Raw genomic sequence first — 19,928 nt, forward strand, 5'->3', positions numbered from 1 at the left:
TGCCGACGTGGCGGGCATTTATTTGAGAGGCCTGCGACTGAATCAAAGACAACTGCTCACAACACCAGATTTCCTTGTGTTTGAGGTTTATTTTCCATCTGGAACTTTGCATCGCATGCGAACACAATGAATCTTTTCAGATTAGTAGGAGATCTCTCACATCTTCTTGCTATACTGGTCCTGCTATGGAAAATATGGAAAACAAGATCTTGCGCCGGTGAGTTTTTCCTTTTACAGTGTTAACCTGATGATCTTAACGTACCAGTTCACGTCCCCCTAGTTAAGCCCTGAATGTCTCTTTCTGAATATTTATATAGAGGATCATTTCAACTTTATATGTATAATTGGGTTTCCGTCATCAATACTTGAGGTTTTCTTTTGGTTTTGGTGGCCTAAATTTCTAAACTCAACCATTGAATCGATCCGTTGTCTGAATTTTGTACACGTGGAACATCTCCAGTTTGCTAGTCGTAAGGAGATCAACCGTTGATCCACTTGAAGGGAGTTTTTCGAGCTGTTGTGCAAAGCATGGTGCTACAGAATATATCTCGAATTTGTGTTTCCTGCATGAATGTTTTTGGATGAAATTTATGTTTGAGATTTTCAATCACTCTTTAATTTTGCTGATTAACTGAGCTGTGTTGATGATCAAATACCGTGACGTATCTTATACTCTTTAACATATTGTCGGCCTTGCTTTCACATATGCTTACAGCCGGTTTGTTGGACGTAGTAACAATCAGCAAGTAAAATCAAAAGCTGCACTAGCTGCTGGTCATATGCACACAGCATTCATGTTATTACACATCACAAAAAGTAACTCTATTGGATGAGAGCAGTACAATAATTAAGCCATTGACTCCTGTGAGTGAGCAGTGCTGGACACCAGGCAATGGGCTAGTGACTGAAATAAATCACTAGCCCAAAAGGTCAAGCCACTGGTCCAAAAAAGAGTACCAGAGGGTTTGGAAACCAGTTTTCTGTTCTCTAGGCTCCTTCCCCAACCCCGTGTTGTATGACATAATATTACTTATATACCAGTATGATAAAATGAAAATTAATGAAAGGAATAAAAGTTGCTCTATTATTCTTGTTAGTTTTCAATTCTTTATTAAGACAGCTTATACATCAATAAAGAAATCAAGTACTTTTCAAGGACTTAAACACAATTCAAGGACTTTTCAACTGACAAGAGGATTAGGAAAATTCAAAACCTTTTCAAGATTGGATGAAACTAACCATTTTGTTGCAATTCCAAAATTTTGGTCACCTTCTCTCACCTGAAGTTAACCAACCTGCAAGTGCTCTTGTTGCATCATATTCCGTATGGCTTGGGCCATTAATGACAATGTGCATCAGAGCACTAATTGTTGGCACACCCAGGCTTGATCTGTGGTCTGTCGTTATCCTGTTCAAACAGTTTTTCCCCCTATTTGCACAGGCAGTCTGGACAGGAATGACTAAGCACAGCTCAACAACCATAAGGATATTTACAAATTCATTACCATAAGCTGTGAATATGTGGGACCAAAAGTTCTGAACACTCTGTTCCTTCAGCTCAGGCCATCTGTACACCAACATTCTTAGTTCAAGCTACTCATCCAGACAGGCTTGCTCTTCAAAATTGTGCCTCATGAAAAGAGCTTGAAAATGTTGTACTATGTCAGTTAGCTTGTTGTCACCAAAGATGAGAAGATCTTGCCTCTTCCCTGGCCACAGCACAGGGTTGCTTAGATCTGCTGCTTCATAGAGGACAGTATCATCTTTGAAATTGGAAAATCTCTTGTGTTGTTAAAGTATTCCTTAACAGATGAAATAAGTTCTGATTTGATGGTCTCATAGGAAGTAGTATCTCCATCCACTCTGGTGAGATGAATTCCTTCGAACATGCTGTCATTCTTTGTCTCTACACAAAATGATCTGACATGCTCACCAGGTCTGAGTTTCATAGCATATAACGATCCACGGAGGGTGTAATTTTTAAGTTGTACAGCTGAGACAGTCACATCGTCTCTTTGGAAAAGAAAAGATGCCTTAAGAACTTCTTTAATGACATCCAGCAAAAGGTGCATGAACTTCAGGATGGGGAACTTACCTGGAGCCATCAGCTTTTGTGCACTTGCAGGACTTCTCGTCCATTGATTCAGCCAGGTCTTTTAACTCCTTTAGCGCCTTGCAGGAATACTAAGTGTTGTAATATTTCCACATGCCTTGCAACATTTTGTTTACTTCTCAGAAGAGGGGATTACTGTAGCTTTAAGTGTGTCTTGTAATCCCAGTTCAAGTTTGTGGGCAATGGAATGAATACTTCCCAGGGTTGGGATGTCTTGGTTTAGGATTCCAAAGATTCCACCATGCCGTCTAACCATCACAGTAGTTCTATCTTTTCCAAGGCAGACAGTTTTACCTTTCCAATTCAGGTCTTTCTCATTCATGGCTAATGTAATGGCTTCTGTAATCCCTTGAGCCATGGCGGATCCAGCTTTGATGGCTCTCAGCCAGGCCCCTTCTTTATTTACTGACATTGAAATGAAAACGTAATTGAATTCCCAACATGGCGTCTGTTTTGCAAGTCAATCACTATGATACATCCACTATATGAATAGCAGTTTACATTTGATACTCGAGCTGAAAAAAAACTAACTACTGATAAAGCACTTTCAAAAAAGAACTGTTCATGCCATTTAAGTTAATGATTTTTTTTGTTCACTAAACTACTGGTCTAGGGGCTAGGAGTCTGAGCACATTTTCACTAGCCCAGCATGAATTTTGACTAGTCCTGGGCTAGTGGACTAGCGTTAGTGTCGAGCACTGGACTGAGACATACAGTAACAGATTTTACTCTGTCTAATGTCACATGATTTTACTCTTCAACTGGGTTGCCTTAAGGAGTGAAATGGGTTAACAACAGAATGAAATTGGAAAGAGCCAAAAGGCAGTTTGCACTTCATATTCAAGGTTGCAATTTAGGGAAAATCTCTGGTTGGGTTGTTTTCATTTTTTGTTAGAAAAAGTCATTGAGCAAGGCACAACAAAAAGGCTGTCCGACAGCCCGGTGCTAGTGGAACGACGTTTTAAGCTAGTGCTTTCTTCGCCGGTAATGCCCCAAGGGCAAGCATCAATTGTTTATTGAACATGAGTGTGGCATTGTTGGTTTTTTTTCTTCTGGTGCAAACTTCTGACATAAGTGTTCAGCAGACAGTTTGAGAGAGGAAGTGAAAGAATACAAACCTTTTCTTTTTAAGGGCCCGAAATCATCCTTTTAAATCATATTTTTAGCCAGCTGTAGCCAGTATGGTGATGACCGGCTCTGGGCTGAGCAACTCACCTCAAACGTCCAGTTTTTGCTCAGCCAAATCTTTAAGAAGATCAATGCATAAGATTTATACGAGAAATACAATGGAGGAGAGCAAGAATGAAAATTCTAGCGAGCTTTCAAAAGTCCACAATTCGAGCTTTAAAGGTTTGTTGAAAACCCTTCTCACGTCAAATCTCATAATGATAAACGTAAGCTTACCTTGTAATGAAATATTCATATCTTGCGAACTGTCCGATAACATTGAATAACTCTTTGGGTTTCTCCTCGATTTTATGACGATATCCTTGTCTTCATCAAGAAATCTTCCAGTAATTTATTTGCCCTTGTTATTCTGAACAGTGGGACAAATTTGTTTACTTTGCAGGCCATGTAATAGTGTTTGAATAAAATATTACTACACAGTATGCTTTTAGTTGTTTATTTTTGACTGATGATCTTTGAAAGGTGAACAATTTTTTGGCCAAGTACAGCATGCCATGAATGTTTGCATTTACCGTAAGTAATGTTTAGAAAGAGATCAGCAGTGTTTTATCGGGTTTAAAAACACGAGGCGTAGCCAAGTGTTTTTAGACCCAACAAAACATGTGCTGTGAGTTTTTTGAGAAGCTTCAAAAACATTCCACAAAAAAACCGTGTCCCTCTGGAGCCCAAACAAAGGTTCAAATTGTGAGAGAAGAACATAGAATACAAGAAAAACAGGCTATGTCTTATTGGTTTGCTTTGTGTAGAGAATTGTAATGAGGAGTGGTTTATTAGTTTTAAAGCTCATGTACACAACGTTTTATTGGTGACCTGATAGGGTAACAGGATCATGAATTATTAATGAGTTTTATAATTCAAACTAAAACTATTTTGGTTTAGCTCCTCAGAGACCTGGGGTAGTAAGATGAAATTATATCTTGCCCAAAGGGTGATTGATTGTCTCACCCTGATGGAGCCTTGTACTGCCTACTTTGTTACATGTATGTACATGTATCTGTGTACTTCCAAAGTACTTAAGGTGGCTCAAAGCAGTTTCCAGCACTTTCCAAGACGTAGATTTTTGATGGGTCATAATTACTACTCTTTATCAATTGATGGTACAATTGTGGTATCAAAATACTGCCCAATCACTAGCGAACACATTGGTATTATTTTTGTGATACAATACGTTACCATAGCAATACTATGACCTGCTAAAAACACCCTTAATTTCAGCTTTAAGCTACTATATTTAAAAAACGGCATGGTGAAATTTTTTCTTATTACAGAATTTTGATTAGCAGGATACAATGTAACTTTTGGCAAAGTTTAAAAAAATTCTGTAAATGGGATTCAGAGCCGTCTTAATTTTTCGAAAATGTTAGGTGCCTCTGAACCCCATGTACAGAATTTTTTTAAACTTTGCCAAAAGTTACATCTTATCCTGCTAATCAAAATTCTGTTATAAGAAAAAATTTCACCGTGCCGTTTTTTAAATACAAGCGCTTAATGCTGAAATTAAGGGTGTTTTCAGCAGATCATAGTATTGCTATGGTAACCTATTGTGTAACAAAAATAATACCAACGTGTTCACCAGTGATTGGGCAGTTTTTTGATACCATGATTGTAGCATCAACTGATGAAGAGTGGCTATAATGACACATCAAAATCTAAGTCTTGGAATGTGTTGGAAACTGTTTTGAGCCACCTTAAAGTCCTTTTGACAACTTGATCATTCGGATGTGTACATGTATAAGAATATGCAATTTTTTTTCCTTTCAGGTTTGTCAGGGAAGAGTCAAATCCTGTTTGCTTTGGTATTCAGCACTCGCTACATTGATTTGGTTCTCACATTCATCTCAGTTTACAACACTGTTATGAAAATCATCTATTTGGTGTGCTCCTATGCTACAATCTATTTGATGCTTGTCAAATTTAAAGCCACTTATGATTCCAATCATGATACGTTCAGGATTGAGTTCTTACTGATCCCTGTGGCTGGATTGGCTTGCCTAGTAAACCATGAATTCTCAGTTTTGGAGGTAGGTGTGGGTATCTGTTACGTGAGCTTAAATTATTTTAACCATTATCTGATCATAATAATGTGTTAATTTAAACCACTATTAAACAACACAACACTGTAATAAAGATACACTGTATGTAGCAAAAATTGGTAATACTAATGAAAACAACAATACATTTCGAAATAAATGACCGAAAACAAAGCATATATTAAGAAAAAAACTAATTTAAGTGTCCTCTTCCTTTGTACTTTGTCAAAGGACCAAATTGCGTGCCTAGCAATAAACAGCACTTAAGTTATACTCCCAAGTTGTGAGAGAAGAGAGTAAAAATGGTAAAAAATGTTTATGGTTTATTTTACCCAATTTCCGGAATTTTGTTCATAAGACATGGCATCTGACAGGATGCGGCGATGCGGATCCGCATAATTCACTGAAATCCGCATCTTCCGCATAATTCCAATATTTTCCGCAAAAAACAGAAGAAATATCTGATATTAGTGATAAAGCAGCTCCTTAACATCCTCAAAAACATAAAAGCCAAAGAAATTGACTGTTTTGAAATGCTTATTTTCCTGAACATTGAAGAAAACACACCATTTCGTTCGCAAGATGAGAGTTCGTAAGAAAGATCGTAAGCAGTTTCCGCTCATTTTTTCGCCAATGAGCCTGGACACTAGTTTTTGTTCCTACAATGCTTTCCATTGGACGAGAAACAGTTACACTTCAGCAAATGACGTAACTGATAAGAAACTAAGGGCGCGTTTGATTGACCGTATTCCGGAATAGGATTACATGGAATACAAGTTAGAAATCCTTCGTTTTTACGGAGATTCACATTAAAAATGTCGAACACCTGCGAAAATGCTATTTTAAACATATCTTCATTATCCTTGTTGCTTCAAAACGCCAGACATACCGTTTTGAACTCATCACTTCACGTATTCTTATTCTGGAATACGGTGAATCAAACGCCCTTTAAGTCAATGATCGAGGGAATGGATCGCGCTCCTAAGGTATTACAATTTTGCTCCATTATCTCCAAATTGAAACAAAATTCGTGATGAGAAACAAAATAATTTTTTATCGCTTTATTTATTTTACCAAAAGTTGCGGGAAAATCCCAACTGCTAACCCTTTTATTTCAACGGTGAAAGCTGGTCGCAAATTGATGACTCCTCCATGTAATTTAATCACAAAGGGCAAAAATTCAGTCACAAATGCGATTGTATTGGTTGCAATTTCGATTACGGATTTACCGTAAGCATGTAAATACATTGGACGGGCCTAATTATTAGTTATAACTTGTTTAAGTTTCCGCATAATCCGGTGTAATTTCCGCATAATCAACGCATGTTTCCGCATAACATGGCCAAAAATTTCTGCATAATCTTTAATTTTTTTCCGCATCCTATCAGAAGCCATGATAAGAGATTGTTGATACATGTAATTTCAGTGCAAAGTGGCTAAAACGCATAAAAAAACTCTCTAGAGACCACAGGTCTTAATTACAGTTCTTTTAAAGAATGATGTAAATCAGTTAATTTTAACAAACCTTAACCATTAAAAGATTTCTTGGCCTTGTGTTTGCTGCACACTTTGTTTTTGTTAATTACTCTTGTTTTTCAAACGTCGATGTCAACCATTCTTAACATTAATTTTGGAATAAAGAAAATAATTTCCTTGGCAGCAACAAAAACGTTAAATTGATTCCAAAAAGTTTTGTTTGTTAACAGTGCTCGACTTTCAGGAAAAAACCTAGGGGCCAGCTCCTACATTTTCAGATTGGGTTGCCAGCTCAATTATTTTAGTTGCCAAAAAGTTTTGGCCCTTTGGCTGCTTATACATTTCAACAAAAGGTAAAATGCAAGCAAGGGCAAGCCAAAAATCGTAGCGGGTAAAGTGGCCTTGACAGCCAGAGATGGATAAAAATAGTTGCAACATCAATCATGCATTGCTAATGAATTCAATTGTGATTGAGTCAACTGTTTCAGTCTCTTGTTCCTTGGAGAAGCTTTTAATTGGCAAACCCTTCTCTCAACGTGCAACAGACTCGATTGGCACAAAGGTATTCACTTGAGAAACCTGTCAGCCTTTGTTCTAATGCTAATTCTAGATACCGGTAACACTAATTCTCGTCATTAATTTATTCTCTATGCCTTGAGAATGGTGTCACGATGATCCGGAAACGTTGGCTGTTAAGTTATATTTTCGCTTGTTTACGCATTAAAACAATTAATTTTGCGACATTTATGACACTGGTACATTTTTAAAATTTTATTAACACGATTCATCATGAACAACAATTTCATTTCTTTCACATTATTTTTGAGAATTAAGTTTGGTATGGTACATGTACATGTACGTAAACTGGAAACCAATTCTAATACCAAGTGAACATGAGGCAGACAGATGAATACTCAAGTACGAGACCATTGCCTTATTTTAGCTTGTTTACATATTTTAAAGTTGTAAAGGCTTTTACTGTATTCAAAATTAATTACGGTATGTATGTTGTAGTACAATTTGTTCCTTTGGCACAATTTTTTCTGAACTGGTACAGAATATATTGAACTGGTACAAAATATATTGAACTGGTACAATTTTAATTGTACTGATTTATTTTTATCAACTGTCTTAAAAAGGGATTTTCTTTTTTTGGGGGTGTAGTTAAAAAACAGGGGCGTGGTTTTTAGGGGGTCTAAAAAAGAACATGTTATTTCTTTCTTTTCTTCTACTTTCGTACTCCTCCCTCATCTTCCCCATCACCTCTATCCAACCCCCCTTTCTTTCACAGTTCTATCCCCCCTTATTTTGCAGGTGGCCCCCTCCTTGCATACCCTCATGCCCACCCTCTCTATGACAGACTTTACACAGTATACTCCCTACCTCTGGATCTGTTGTCCACTCTCTTATCCACTTGACCACACAAGCAGATCATTCAAACTTACCATGATAATTTATAATTAAATATTTTAATATTCATCCCAGGCCACTCTCTGTCCAAATATTTTATTATTCATCCCAGGCCACTCTCGGTCCAAACTTCAATTTATTCACATTTAGACTTCACAAGTTTCGTTGGAAGAAAACAGCTCGACAATGCAGTGCGTATCACACAAAATATTTTATCAAAGATTACATGATTTTAAGCAAAAGCAGAAGCGAAATACATCGCAACTAACCATGTTTATCGAAGATCAATTTTACAATGAAGCAATGGAATTCTTGAAAATTCAAAGTGAAAAATCGAGTAGTGATTCAAGAGAAACGGAAGGCAAACTATCTCAGTCACAACTAAAGACATTGCAAAGAAAGAAATGGACATACCACCAAGGAAAACTGGGCTAAACTTCAGAATACCCCGCCACTTATTTGCATTCCATTGAATAAGAATAGGCTCTATTGTATTTAGTCTCGTTCTTCAAAAGATGCTGCATAGGGGAAACAATAGTCGTTAGCTGTGGCGGGGTATTCTGAAGTTGCTCCGAAAACTGCAAACACCTGACAGAAAAACTGTTATCCCAAAGAGTAACCTCTACGACACTCTTAGTCTTAGCACACCAAAGAACAGCACATACATGTATAGGACGTCAAATCACAAGTAAATGGGAGAATGACAACTATTCAGAAGTAAGCGTTCGACTTGTAAAGTTGTTCGTAAGTGTATGTCCATTGCACGAACAGCAGAAGACTATCACCAGCAAACAAGAAACCAAGCACAAAAACAACCGAGATTTAAGATCTCGGACATGGTGGCAATAAAAATAAACAAAGTAGACAAGAAACTAGATTTCTCTACCAAAGCATCTTTTACAGCAGCATGCAAAAAAGCAAGTGGGCTATAGATGAAAAACTGCTGATTGGTGCTAAGTTTCCCCTATACTACTCATTGAGATATCTTGATATGGAAAAACAAAACAAATTGCTACAAGACACTAATCTCAAAATGCTATTTTAATAATTTACTGACAAATAGCAAAATTAAATTGTAAGATTTCTGCACTTTATTTCTTGTCTTATTGAAACAGTGACATAATTCATGTATTCCTGTTATAGTCTGCAAAATGAATTGTACACACAACATGATAGAACTAATCCAAACCACCAGCAGGACTGGTACACTCACGGTAACTTGATGATAAGCCAAAAAGCAATCCTTAGCCCTTGTCACCGCATACACTAAATGAACAGGCTTTAAAATAAATTCTTAATGTTTATGTTTAGTACATCATGACTGTAAATAAAAGCTAACCATTCTAGAACAAGTGTTTAGGCTTAAATTGTGTAAATTAGTGCTTAAAACCACTCATGTTATTCTTGGTCAAACCAGACTGTTAAGTATTTCCAACAAGTCTTGCTATTTCCTTATATACGGTATAAACCTTATATCAGTAACCTCTTGAACTAAGTAAATGAATGGCAAACAAATGTTATCAATGAAGTGTGTTCTTTGTGTTCAACAAACATTAAACTATTTTCACTGTTTTTGCACCAGAACAATTAAAATTGTACCAGTTCAAAAACAAAATTAATTGTACCAAAGTGCAAATTGAACTACAACATGTACACTTTCCATATAAAATTAACCTTTTTGAAAAAAATCTTGGATGTCACTTCTGGAATGAAGTTAATGTCTTGAATGATGTAGATTTCAGTTTGCGTTTCCTTAAGGATACATAAACACTGTTTTCAAAGGCTGCATGCATTGAAGCGTGTAGTATTGTTTGCTATTGGACATTCATAAAAAATAAAATAATAATAATAATAATAATAATAATATAGTAATAATATCTTAGCGGCCAGGCTGGCGACTAAGGGTAGAAAGTTACCCTAAAAACTCATGTGCCACGCTCCCATATTTCAAGCACGATTTTGAGAAAAAGTTTAAAACTTTTGTTTGTTTGCCAACTTCTGATGCTGTGTATTTGCAGCGACCTTAAGAAGTTATTCAACTCTTAAAATACCTTTTAAAAGCTTACAGTGTAGCTTTAATTGATTTCTCTAATTCTTTAGCCTGACAACACTTGCCTTCATTGTTTAATCCCAAAGTTGAAATAAAAACTGCTAACTTTGAGTGACAATAAAGTGCAGGAAGCGATACAAAACGTTTGCTGAGTAACCACGCAGTCATTTACTGAAGGAAGTCTGGACCAAGTCATGCTTGGAAAACAACTTAGACATCAGCTGTGCGTGTAGGTCATGTTTATAAAGACTGTAAAGACATATGGAAACCATTGATGTGAGAAAAAAGTTGTTGCCAGACAAGAGTTTAACAGCCCCGTGGACAAACATTTGCCTCGTGAGTTCTCCCACTGTATTTTCTCACAAGCGGTGGAGAGTTGATGTTTTTAGTGATCGGCCAAAGCATATGTTTAATGTTTATTTACTGAACTTGGGTTGTAGTGTTATTTGTGACCCCATACCAGCCAGATTACTCCCTCTGAAAGCACAAAGCAGTGGTCTGGTATATAAGCTGCACACAAGATTTTGAGCCCAATATTTCGGCAAAAAAGTGCAGCTTGTACACAAGTTTTTACGGTAGTTGCCAGTGAATAAATCCAGTCGCATTGGCGAGCTCAGCATTTGCAATGTCGAGCACTGATTAATAAGCCTCGATGAAACAAAATGGAACAAAATTTCTAGTATCAGGTGGCTTGATTCTTTACCAAACAGCTGTTTTTCAGACTATTAATTTTGTACAAACAAACATTTTGATTTTGTATTTTCATGTATTTATTTGTTTCAGTATCAATCAGGACAAAAATTTCTTCTTCACACCCCATTACAAGTTGCTGTTGAGGCAAGTTTATTCGACTTGTCTTGCCTTACTCCTTAACCCATTGACTCCAGCGAGTGAAACTTAACAGATTTTACTCTGTCTAACGCCAGATGATTATATTTTTACTCATCAACTGGTGGCGTCCTAGAGAGCCTGATGGGTCAATGGGTTAACAGCATACGTTCACTCTTGTCTAGAGAAAAATATAATTATGACCAATTCCTTCTGTCCAATTTCTGTCCATTAATACTTGTAATGATAACAGCAATGATAAAAACTTTGTTTGAGTCTCAAGATAATTGAACCACTTCATGAAAGAAGCTTGAAAAGAATTTAGGCTTTAATGGATTATCAGTTTTGACAAGAGCATCTTGATTTGACTAAATAATCAAAGCCCTGTATTTTTTCTGGCTTCTTTGATGCTTACTTTAATTGCCTGGACAAAGTAATAATTATTATAACTGCTCCATTTCAAGCTATGTTCTAAATTCACTACATGTACTCAAGTGTGTAAATAGTTACAGTTGCATCAAATTACAACTGGCTATCTACTCATCCAAGAGTAAATAAAAGTGTAAATGCCTTGTTTATAGAAGTACATGTACTAGTAGTACACTTTTATAATCTGAGCATAACAACTAGAGTGAAACATAACATGGTTAAGATCCCCAACTGATAGTTTTCTATTAACATTGTAGAATTTAAGCTAATTTAGGAGCTCCTAATTCATAATCCAGGCAGTGGTCAGAGCTAGATTTAAACACAAGGGAACTGCTTGCAAATCCAATGCCCTAATCACGGAACACATTGTCCTTATTCAGTGTCAACTACATGTACTTCACTCAAAAGTCAGCTAGTTTTTTCCCGTAAATTGGACTCATTAACCCATTCACTCCTGAAAGTGAGACTTACAGATTTCTTCTTGAGATTCTTTTTTGTGTGTCATGTTTGGTGGAGCAACCTCAAATAATCCTCTCTTTGACTCTAAATAAATCCCTTCTAAACCGAAAAAATGATACTCTCTCTCACCCTTACATGTTAAGTTTGTTTTAGATTGCTCCCTGTGACTAATAGAGGCTCGGATAAAAAATAAACTCAAAATGTACACATGTAATTCTAACCTGGTTCACCTGTAGCAGAACAACAATAATAATAATTAATCTGAGTTAGTGTTAAATCACCCTGTGAGCTTATTTGATTTTTTAGGATACCCAAGTGATGAAAAAATAATTAATTTTAAATTTAAGTAATTATAAATAATTCTGAATGCCTTTCACAATCTTAAAAAAACGTATGCAACCAAACCTAATTATTGTACATCTGAGACAGGCCCAGCTGATAATAATAATTATTGATATCTACACTGTAAGCTGTTTTACTCACCCAATAGTTTTTTGTGTTCTCATGATTGGACTGGAACAACCATACATACATGTATGTGTTATTGAGGCTCATGTAGAGAAATTAGATGCAAAGTATCTGCAACTTAAAGTGCCCCTCATGCATAATTTGGTGAAGATTAAAAAGGAATTGTAAATCTATTGAATCCTCGCAAATCTGTGAAGGTTTGAATTTATCATGTGCTGGTTCATGGCCACGTGGAAGGAGAATGTATTTGTGACTTCAGCAGGGGAAGCCCGCTGCTTCGCTTTTGAGATGCTTGTGCAGTCAACTTGACTTCATCACTTTAATTTTGTCTTCATACACAGAAATCATATAAAATCAGTGAAAATTTACATTATTTTGTGAGTCCAAGGACTCTGATAATTATGACCTGGTATACATGTACGTCAACATCCACTGCATGAACTGTCAGTAAGACAAAAACTCCAATCTTTAACCTTTTTAATCTTGGCACGGAAACTTGCTTAATGCTTGCGCTACATAGTCGTCTGGATTAAAGTGCACTGAGCACACTGCAGAGTGCTTTGTTGGTTGCTATTTGGCCAGTTTTGCTTTGATGAAATCAACCCATTTCTTTTGCTGTTAATCATCTCGGGTTGAGAATGACCAAAGGAAGGTTGATGTGCACAAATGTGTTAAGAAGGATCCGCAACATTACAGCAGTTCACAGCAACAAGTTTATCGGGCACATTCTAGACAAACTTTTCCTCCTCTCTTTCCTTTCTCAGGATCTCTCTGTGAAAATTGCTCCTCCGACTGATGACACATACCAGACTCGGAACCAATCTCCTGCAAACTCAGCTGAGAACCAAAATGCGATGTGACACGTACACTGTATTTTCTGAATTTTGAAAATTACTTCACAGAAAATTTAGAAAATAACAGTGTAACTATAATTTTTTCACCAATGTGATCAGGCTAACAAATAATTTTAGTGGTTGGGTGCAAACATTTCCCTTGCTTCAGCCTCCATTAATTTTAATGCTCGTTCCAGTAACTGTTTTAAATATGAATTACTTTGGCCTGTTGTCGGGATTTTTATGGATAAAGCCAAATGTACATTATGTAGTGTGCTACCTAGTTGATAATCAAAACCCTTTGTTTTTTTTTCAGATTCTGTGGACTTTCTCCATCTACCTTGAGTCAGTAGCCATCTTGCCACAGCTGTTTATGATCTCTAAGACTGGTGAAGCTGAAAGTATCACCAGCCATTACCTGTTTGCTTTGGGTGCCTATCGTGCACTTTACATTGTTAACTGGATATATCGTTACTACTATGAGGGATTCTATGATTTTATTGCCATTATTGCTGGATGTGTTCAAACAGCTCTTTACTGTGACTTCTTCTATCTATATATCACTAAAGGTAATGTTAGTTTCCCTAACTTGTTTTGAGTTACGTTGTAGTTTGACGGAGTATGATTGTCGCAATCACAGTGACATGCAATTTTTACATGTAGATCAATCCCACTTGAGATTTTTCAGTCTTGTTTGGAGAATTCAGATCATTTTCAATTATTTCTTTTTCATAATCCTTTTCAAGTGGGGAACATACATGTAAATACCCGTACCTATGCATAAAATGATAAATAGCAAGGTTATTGAAAGAGATTTGTGAACTGTGGACAATGATTTTTTTCTTATTATTAACCCATTGACACCTAAACCGGCCGTAACTTAATTAAGTAGCACTTAAGGAGCCATTACTGTGAAAAAGTTAGAACGATTATTTTTTAATATGAAATGATTGATTATTCATTAATCAGTATCATGATAGACTATGAAAGAAACATTCCCTGAAAGATGCTTGTGTACGTTTTTGAAAACTCTTAATTTGAAAACCTGTTATTCAACTGGAAAGATCATTGCATGTACTGTATAAGACTACTAATTTCTAGTCAAAGAAGCAGGTGGAAATTCTACATCCTTGTTCTCTGATGAACACTTGTGATAGGGATTTACTTGTACTTGCATATTACTGTAAACACCGGCATATAAGCCACACTCGCAGATAAGCCGCACCCCGAGTTTAGCAACTTAGATTTTGGAAAAAAAAATTGAAAAAAATTAAAATAAATCAAAAGCGTATTAACTCACTAACAAATAAACAGAGAATACTAAAACTCTTACCTATAATTTTGACTCTCTGATAGTATGAAAATCCGACTAGGACATAAATTTGATCTTTCTCTGGCATTTTTAATCCAGTATTTTTCATTCCTGCCCATTTCTCATTAGAATTTACATGCAACAACACCTGACAAACATTTCGGTTCGTTTTTAGCTTAGTAACCAGGCATTCTCGCTCGTGGTGGATCGATTTCTGTCGAAGTTAGCGGCCATCATTGACATTGTAAACAACTTTGTGGTGGAATGGAGATTCCCTGCTGAGTGAAGTTCACCTGCTCAAGAAAGGCAATGTTAAACCGGTTAAAAGATCTTTTAACGGAGGTTTAATCATTGTGTAAGCTCAAACAAAAACAGCTCTTTTAGGAGCCACCAAACTCGCAAAAGCAATGATCAATGCGTAATGTGGTATTATAGTTTTATGAAGTTCTTATTAATTTGCTGCACAGGTCTATACAGACTTAAGAACTTTTCGCTAAACTTGTTAATTTATGCAAATTTAGGGCATGGTGTCTAGATGTTCTCGCAGATAAGCCGCGTCACTGATTTGATCCGAAAATTTTGAGCAAAAAGGTGCGGTTTATACGCCGGTGTTAACGGTAATTTTATGAGGGTAAAATATTAACCATGCATAGTTTTGCAACTTTTGGCCCTCAAGATTAGAGTGGTGACAGTGTACATGTACATGGCATGGTCAACCATACTGGACTATAACACAGGAGAACTGCATGCCCTACTCTTTGCAAACAGCAAGTTGGACTGCGAGCAGTCCCTTCGTAAATCAGCAGAGTGGCCCGCTTTTCTGAGGCAGTCGTGTTTTGTCACACAAACAAATAAAATGACCGAGGGAGGCTTGAAAAGAGAAGTGTAAGAAAGGACTGCACCCGTTTCAGTAACCGACGCGTTCAGAATTTCCCAACAGGAAATTCAGATTGGTCCATTGACAGTGCACCGTTGTCAGATTTTTTTGACGAGTTAATTACTTCTTGTAAGATTGTGCTTCTTTAAGCACGATGTGGCTTTTGCGGAAGAACACAAACAAGAGCAGAAACTTTCGTTCAAAGCTCTCCTATCGGGCAAGTATGTTATGGCTAAGTTGCTACCAACTGATTTAGGCAAGACCATTATTTGTGAGGGCTTTGTCTATGGGTCACCGAAATCAAACGCCTTCCGATCATGGTAATCGTTCCTCATTGCAGCATCACTGAAAAGTCCAGATATCTATGTGTAGTTGCCTTCGAGAAGAAAGGGAATTTGTTAAAGGAAATGGCTTCAAACAAGTATTGAGTCATTATTTCTGCAGAACAAGCTCTGTCTTCTGACTTCAGACTTTGATTGACAAGTTGACTGTTCTAAGCAAGAGTTTGTTGTGGACAAACATCACGCCATCGAAACTTGCCAAAACACTGCAACATTCAATTTAACATTTTTTATTCTACAAATCTGGCAAAAATCTGAGGCCTCTCCCTGCTTAGCTTTTCTACCGCTCTTTTACTGGGCTTCTTTGGAGTGTCGCTCATTAAATTCAAACTAAATATAGTAGTTTGTCTGTTGTTTCCTTTCCAATTAGTGGATTGAATTTGACATGCACATTTATAAATATTCCCACACCGTTACTGGAGTTATTTTGAGTGTTTATTTACGTTAGTAATAAAAAGGCGGAACCATCTGTCATATCACGTTCACTAATTAGATTAACAGATTTGGTCATTCTGAACACATCGGTTACTGCAACAGGTGCAGTCCCTTCTTATACTTCTCTTCCCAAGCCTCCCTCAGTCATTTTATTTGTTTGCATGACAAAACACTATGACTGCCTCAGAAAAGCGGGCTGCTGTGCTGATTTATGAAGGGACTGCTCGCTGTCTAACAGCAAGTGTGTTTTTATGTCCCAAAATGATACTTCTCATTGTACATGTATGAACAAAGGTTGGGCAACAGGGCAACGGTGTATAGTCCTTATCTGAAGACTAGAACGACTAACCATTTGCAGCTGCCAAATCAATGGCAGCACTTTGTTTTACAGTGCGACGCGCCTTACTGTGGCCACCCAACAAACTTTCACATTTGACAATTACGTGAAATACCTCATCTCAAACAACCCATTCAACGGTGTTCAACAACAACCATGCGAACTTTGCAAGGAGGGGTGACTTTCAATCAAATTTGCTCACCCTGATTGGTGTATAAGTTTTAAAAAACTCTGTTAGGTGGCCACGGTAAGGTGCATCGCACTGTACAGACTCTGAGTATGATTTAATATCTGGTGGCTGACAGAATTGTGTAATTTTTCAGTTCTTAAGGGGAAGGCCTTGAAGTTACCAGCTTAAAACAGCAAGAACAGAAATACCATGATGAAGACAAATAATTTAATGATGGTGAGATCCAAGTTGCTGTCCGATACATCTTTAATCTTTGGGATCATCGCCAGCTTTTATTCGATGAGTTACTTGTTGAAGCATTTTACCATCTTAATAAGATTTATTACAGCTACTTGTAGGTTTAGTATATTTAACTTGGTATTTGCTAATATAATGATTTTTGTTATCAAAAGATTGTTATCTTATTGTTTGTTTGTATGTAATTGCCAGACCAAGAATTTTGGTGTCAGTAGAATTATTCCTAATCCACATTATTTTGTATATTGTAGACTATAAAACAATAATTAAGTTTCCCAAAGGTGGTTTACAATATTATTGTGAGTTTGTCTCAAAGTTTTTCTTGGTTTGACCAGAAGACTTAGAGGTCCTGGACTTTTGGTTACCCAATAGTTTAGTAACAATAGTAAAAATAATAATAACGAATTTCTTGAACTTCGGCATATACAACTTTAGTTAATATACGTGTAGATCACTTCTAAAGAAATTAAGGACAGTGCCTACTATTGTTATTGTGCATACGTTCTGTGTATCTCCAGATACTCGGATTTCCTATTGGTATTGCTTACTAATGCAGGAATATTTTTGCACGGTTTAAATTTATGCGGAGAAAGCAGAACTTAGCAAATGCTCTTGGTATCAAATTGGGGGTAACCATGCATTTTTCAGAGATAATCAAGCTTCAATTTGGCAAAGAACACCATACATTGCTTTGTATTTTAAAGCTTTTTACAAAGATTGTTGATTAATTATGCATGGTTACCCCCAATTTTCTTTTTGGATTTCAATAACACTTGTTAAGATCTGCTTTTCCCGCATATTCAGTAAAGTGGGCAAAAATACCTTTGAATTAGTAGGCACCGTCCTTAACCTTTGGCATTTTATTCTTGACAATGTGGAGTTTTCCTTCTGTTGCTGTAAACATTGTCCAGGTACTGAAAAGGTTAATTTACTAAGTATTATTTTGCATGTTTATGTCCTTATCAAATCTCTGTTTTGGTCAACTGCATTACTATTTGATCCTTTACAACTTGGGTCCTGAAAGTCAATGTTTTGCTTCATTGTAAGTGAAATACTTTCACTGTTTTGCAATCCATCAAATGCCCCCTTGAGCAAATTTTCAAAAGCAGAAGGGAGAATGTGGACCTTTGTTGAAGTTTATCCAGGTCCAAAGTATGCTTTGGAGTCAAAAGGCACCTGAATGTACCATATGATAACACTGCAACTAATCCTCTCTAAAGGGCCGCAATATAAAAAAAATGATGAACTTAACAGTAACATAATAGTCAAGACAATAATAATTATTATGTTGATGCACAGCCATCATACGTGTATTCCATTGTTCTTCTGACATTTTTTTTAATTCATAGCAATTTATCAGTTATACTCAGCTCAAGACCTGAGAAAGTACAGTAGCTTTGATGGTGAAGTGCTTTTCTTAGTTCCCATGTGTAAATTGAGCACAATACCATAAAAGTAACTACCTGGTAATGCAAGTTAATCCTAAGTGCTTTCATCAAGGTTATGGCAGAGCTAATGTGCACTTACAGTACTGATCATTGTCATGTCATGATGGTGTCGTTATGCTCATAATCAACTTGAGGTCCATTCTGAAAAATTTTGTATCTCTGGTTATTCATATTTTTTTTATTATGTAAACACTAATGAAATACCAAGTGAGCTTTCATGCGAAAACTTGATATCTTTTCACGTGAAAATAACATGTTATTGTTAAATTTGAAAGATCACTGTTGCTATGGTTACGTATAAAACTTGTGCCTTTCGATGCCTTTTGTAAAATGATTTAGTATTTCATTGGTGTTAATATAATATTTGAAATATTTTTCAACACTCATTTAGAGAAATTTAGTATCTCTGCGCGGCCATGTAATATCTTCTTATGAACTTATTTTGGTTTTGGTATCTCCTAGCTATTGAGTGGCTTTTGTGAACTAATAAAACAGCAAAGATAAATTTATAGTCATCATGGAAGGAGACAAGGTGTTTGTGTGTGTGGATTTATATGATTCATTATGTTGTTAAAGTTAGCTGGAGCTCTTCAAATGCCTGCGACTGCTCCTAGAATTTTAATGCATGAAGGCAAGAATCCTGTGAAAGCAGTAAACTAGCCAAACTTTTGCCTATGTTGCCATTTGCATTTCTTGCAAATGACACAAACTTGACCACTTGACCATTATTTTGTTCCTTGATGTTTAGCTTTCTCTGACAAAATAATTTTATTATGTGAACTTCATTACAATAGTTGATGTGTACATGTAGGAAGTAATTATGCAATTCCTGTTGCTGTGATTTGTTGTCTTGTGCCTCTCTTTCAATCTGCAAGAGGCATAACCAGTAGTGATATTGACCTAGATAAGTCCATTCTCAAATCATTTGTATACTTCAAGGAGGTTGCACGTATAATAATAATAATAATAATAATAATAATAATAATAATAATAATAATAATAATAATAATAATAATAATAATAATAATAATATGGGTGACAAATTACTCCTTAATTTTGCGGTGAAATTTATAATGTTGGTGTGAATTTATAATTTCACGTGTGAAATTACAATGTTGCCATAGCAACTTTTCTTCAGTGCCAAAATGGTGTCTTATGAACGTAAATTGTCACCCATGGTATTAATAGCTAATCAAATGGTACACTCGTTAAATTAGGGAATAATTTCACTCGCGTTTTGTCCAAAATCAAATAAAATTCCTTGCCTAAGCCTCAGGAAATTATTTCATTTTGGATAAACATGCGTTAAATAATTCCTGAAGTTCACTCATCACCATTTGATTGACCATACTAATTTAATAGCTTCTTATTGTGATTAGCTCATTATGCTGTTTTCCCTTGCTTTCATTGGAAAGGGTAATTTAAAAACTCTGAAAACTGTGCAGTTTTTTCCAAATGCTCATTTCT

General features: G+C 36.2%; 1 protein-coding gene across 2 annotated transcripts; it reads left to right on the plus strand.

Moving 5' to 3' along the window:
* Nucleotides 1–13: 13 nt before the first annotated feature.
* On the plus strand, nt 14–18,976 carry LOC137971069 (ER lumen protein-retaining receptor 2-like). Of its 2 annotated transcripts, XM_068817794.1 has the most exons (5): nt 14–217; nt 5,063–5,322; nt 11,051–11,104; nt 13,601–13,853; nt 16,910–18,976. In XM_068817794.1, the coding sequence occupies exons 1-5, from the start codon at nt 127–129 to the stop codon at nt 16,942–16,944; spliced, it is 693 nt and encodes a 230-aa protein (XP_068673895.1). In that variant the 5' UTR covers nt 14–126; the 3' UTR covers nt 16,945–18,976. The 2 variants fall into 2 exon arrangements, with proteins under 2 accessions (XP_068673895.1, XP_068673896.1); XM_068817795.1 differs by lacking the exon at nt 11,051–11,104 and having other exon boundaries at nt 15–217.
* Nucleotides 18,977–19,928: the final 952 nt, after the last annotated feature.

The sequence above is a fragment of the Montipora foliosa genome, chromosome 9, assembly GCF_036669935.1.
Source record: "Montipora foliosa isolate CH-2021 chromosome 9, ASM3666993v2, whole genome shotgun sequence".
In the NCBI taxonomy this organism is placed as follows: Eukaryota; Metazoa; Cnidaria; class Anthozoa; order Scleractinia; family Acroporidae; genus Montipora; species Montipora foliosa.

Excerpts from the sequence above, each read along its gene's own strand:
- LOC137971069 (XM_068817794.1), top strand. The coding sequence starts at position 127 with ATGAATCTTTTCAGATTAGTAGGAGATCTCTCACATCTTCTTGCTATA. Across the intron at positions 5,323-11,050 it reads ATGAATTCTCAGTTTTGGAG|TATCAATCAGGACAAAAATT; the intron begins GTAGGTGTGGGT and ends TATTTGTTTCAG. Across the intron at positions 13,854-16,909 it reads CTATCTATATATCACTAAAG|TTCTTAAGGGGAAGGCCTTG; the intron begins GTAATGTTAGTT and ends GTAATTTTTCAG.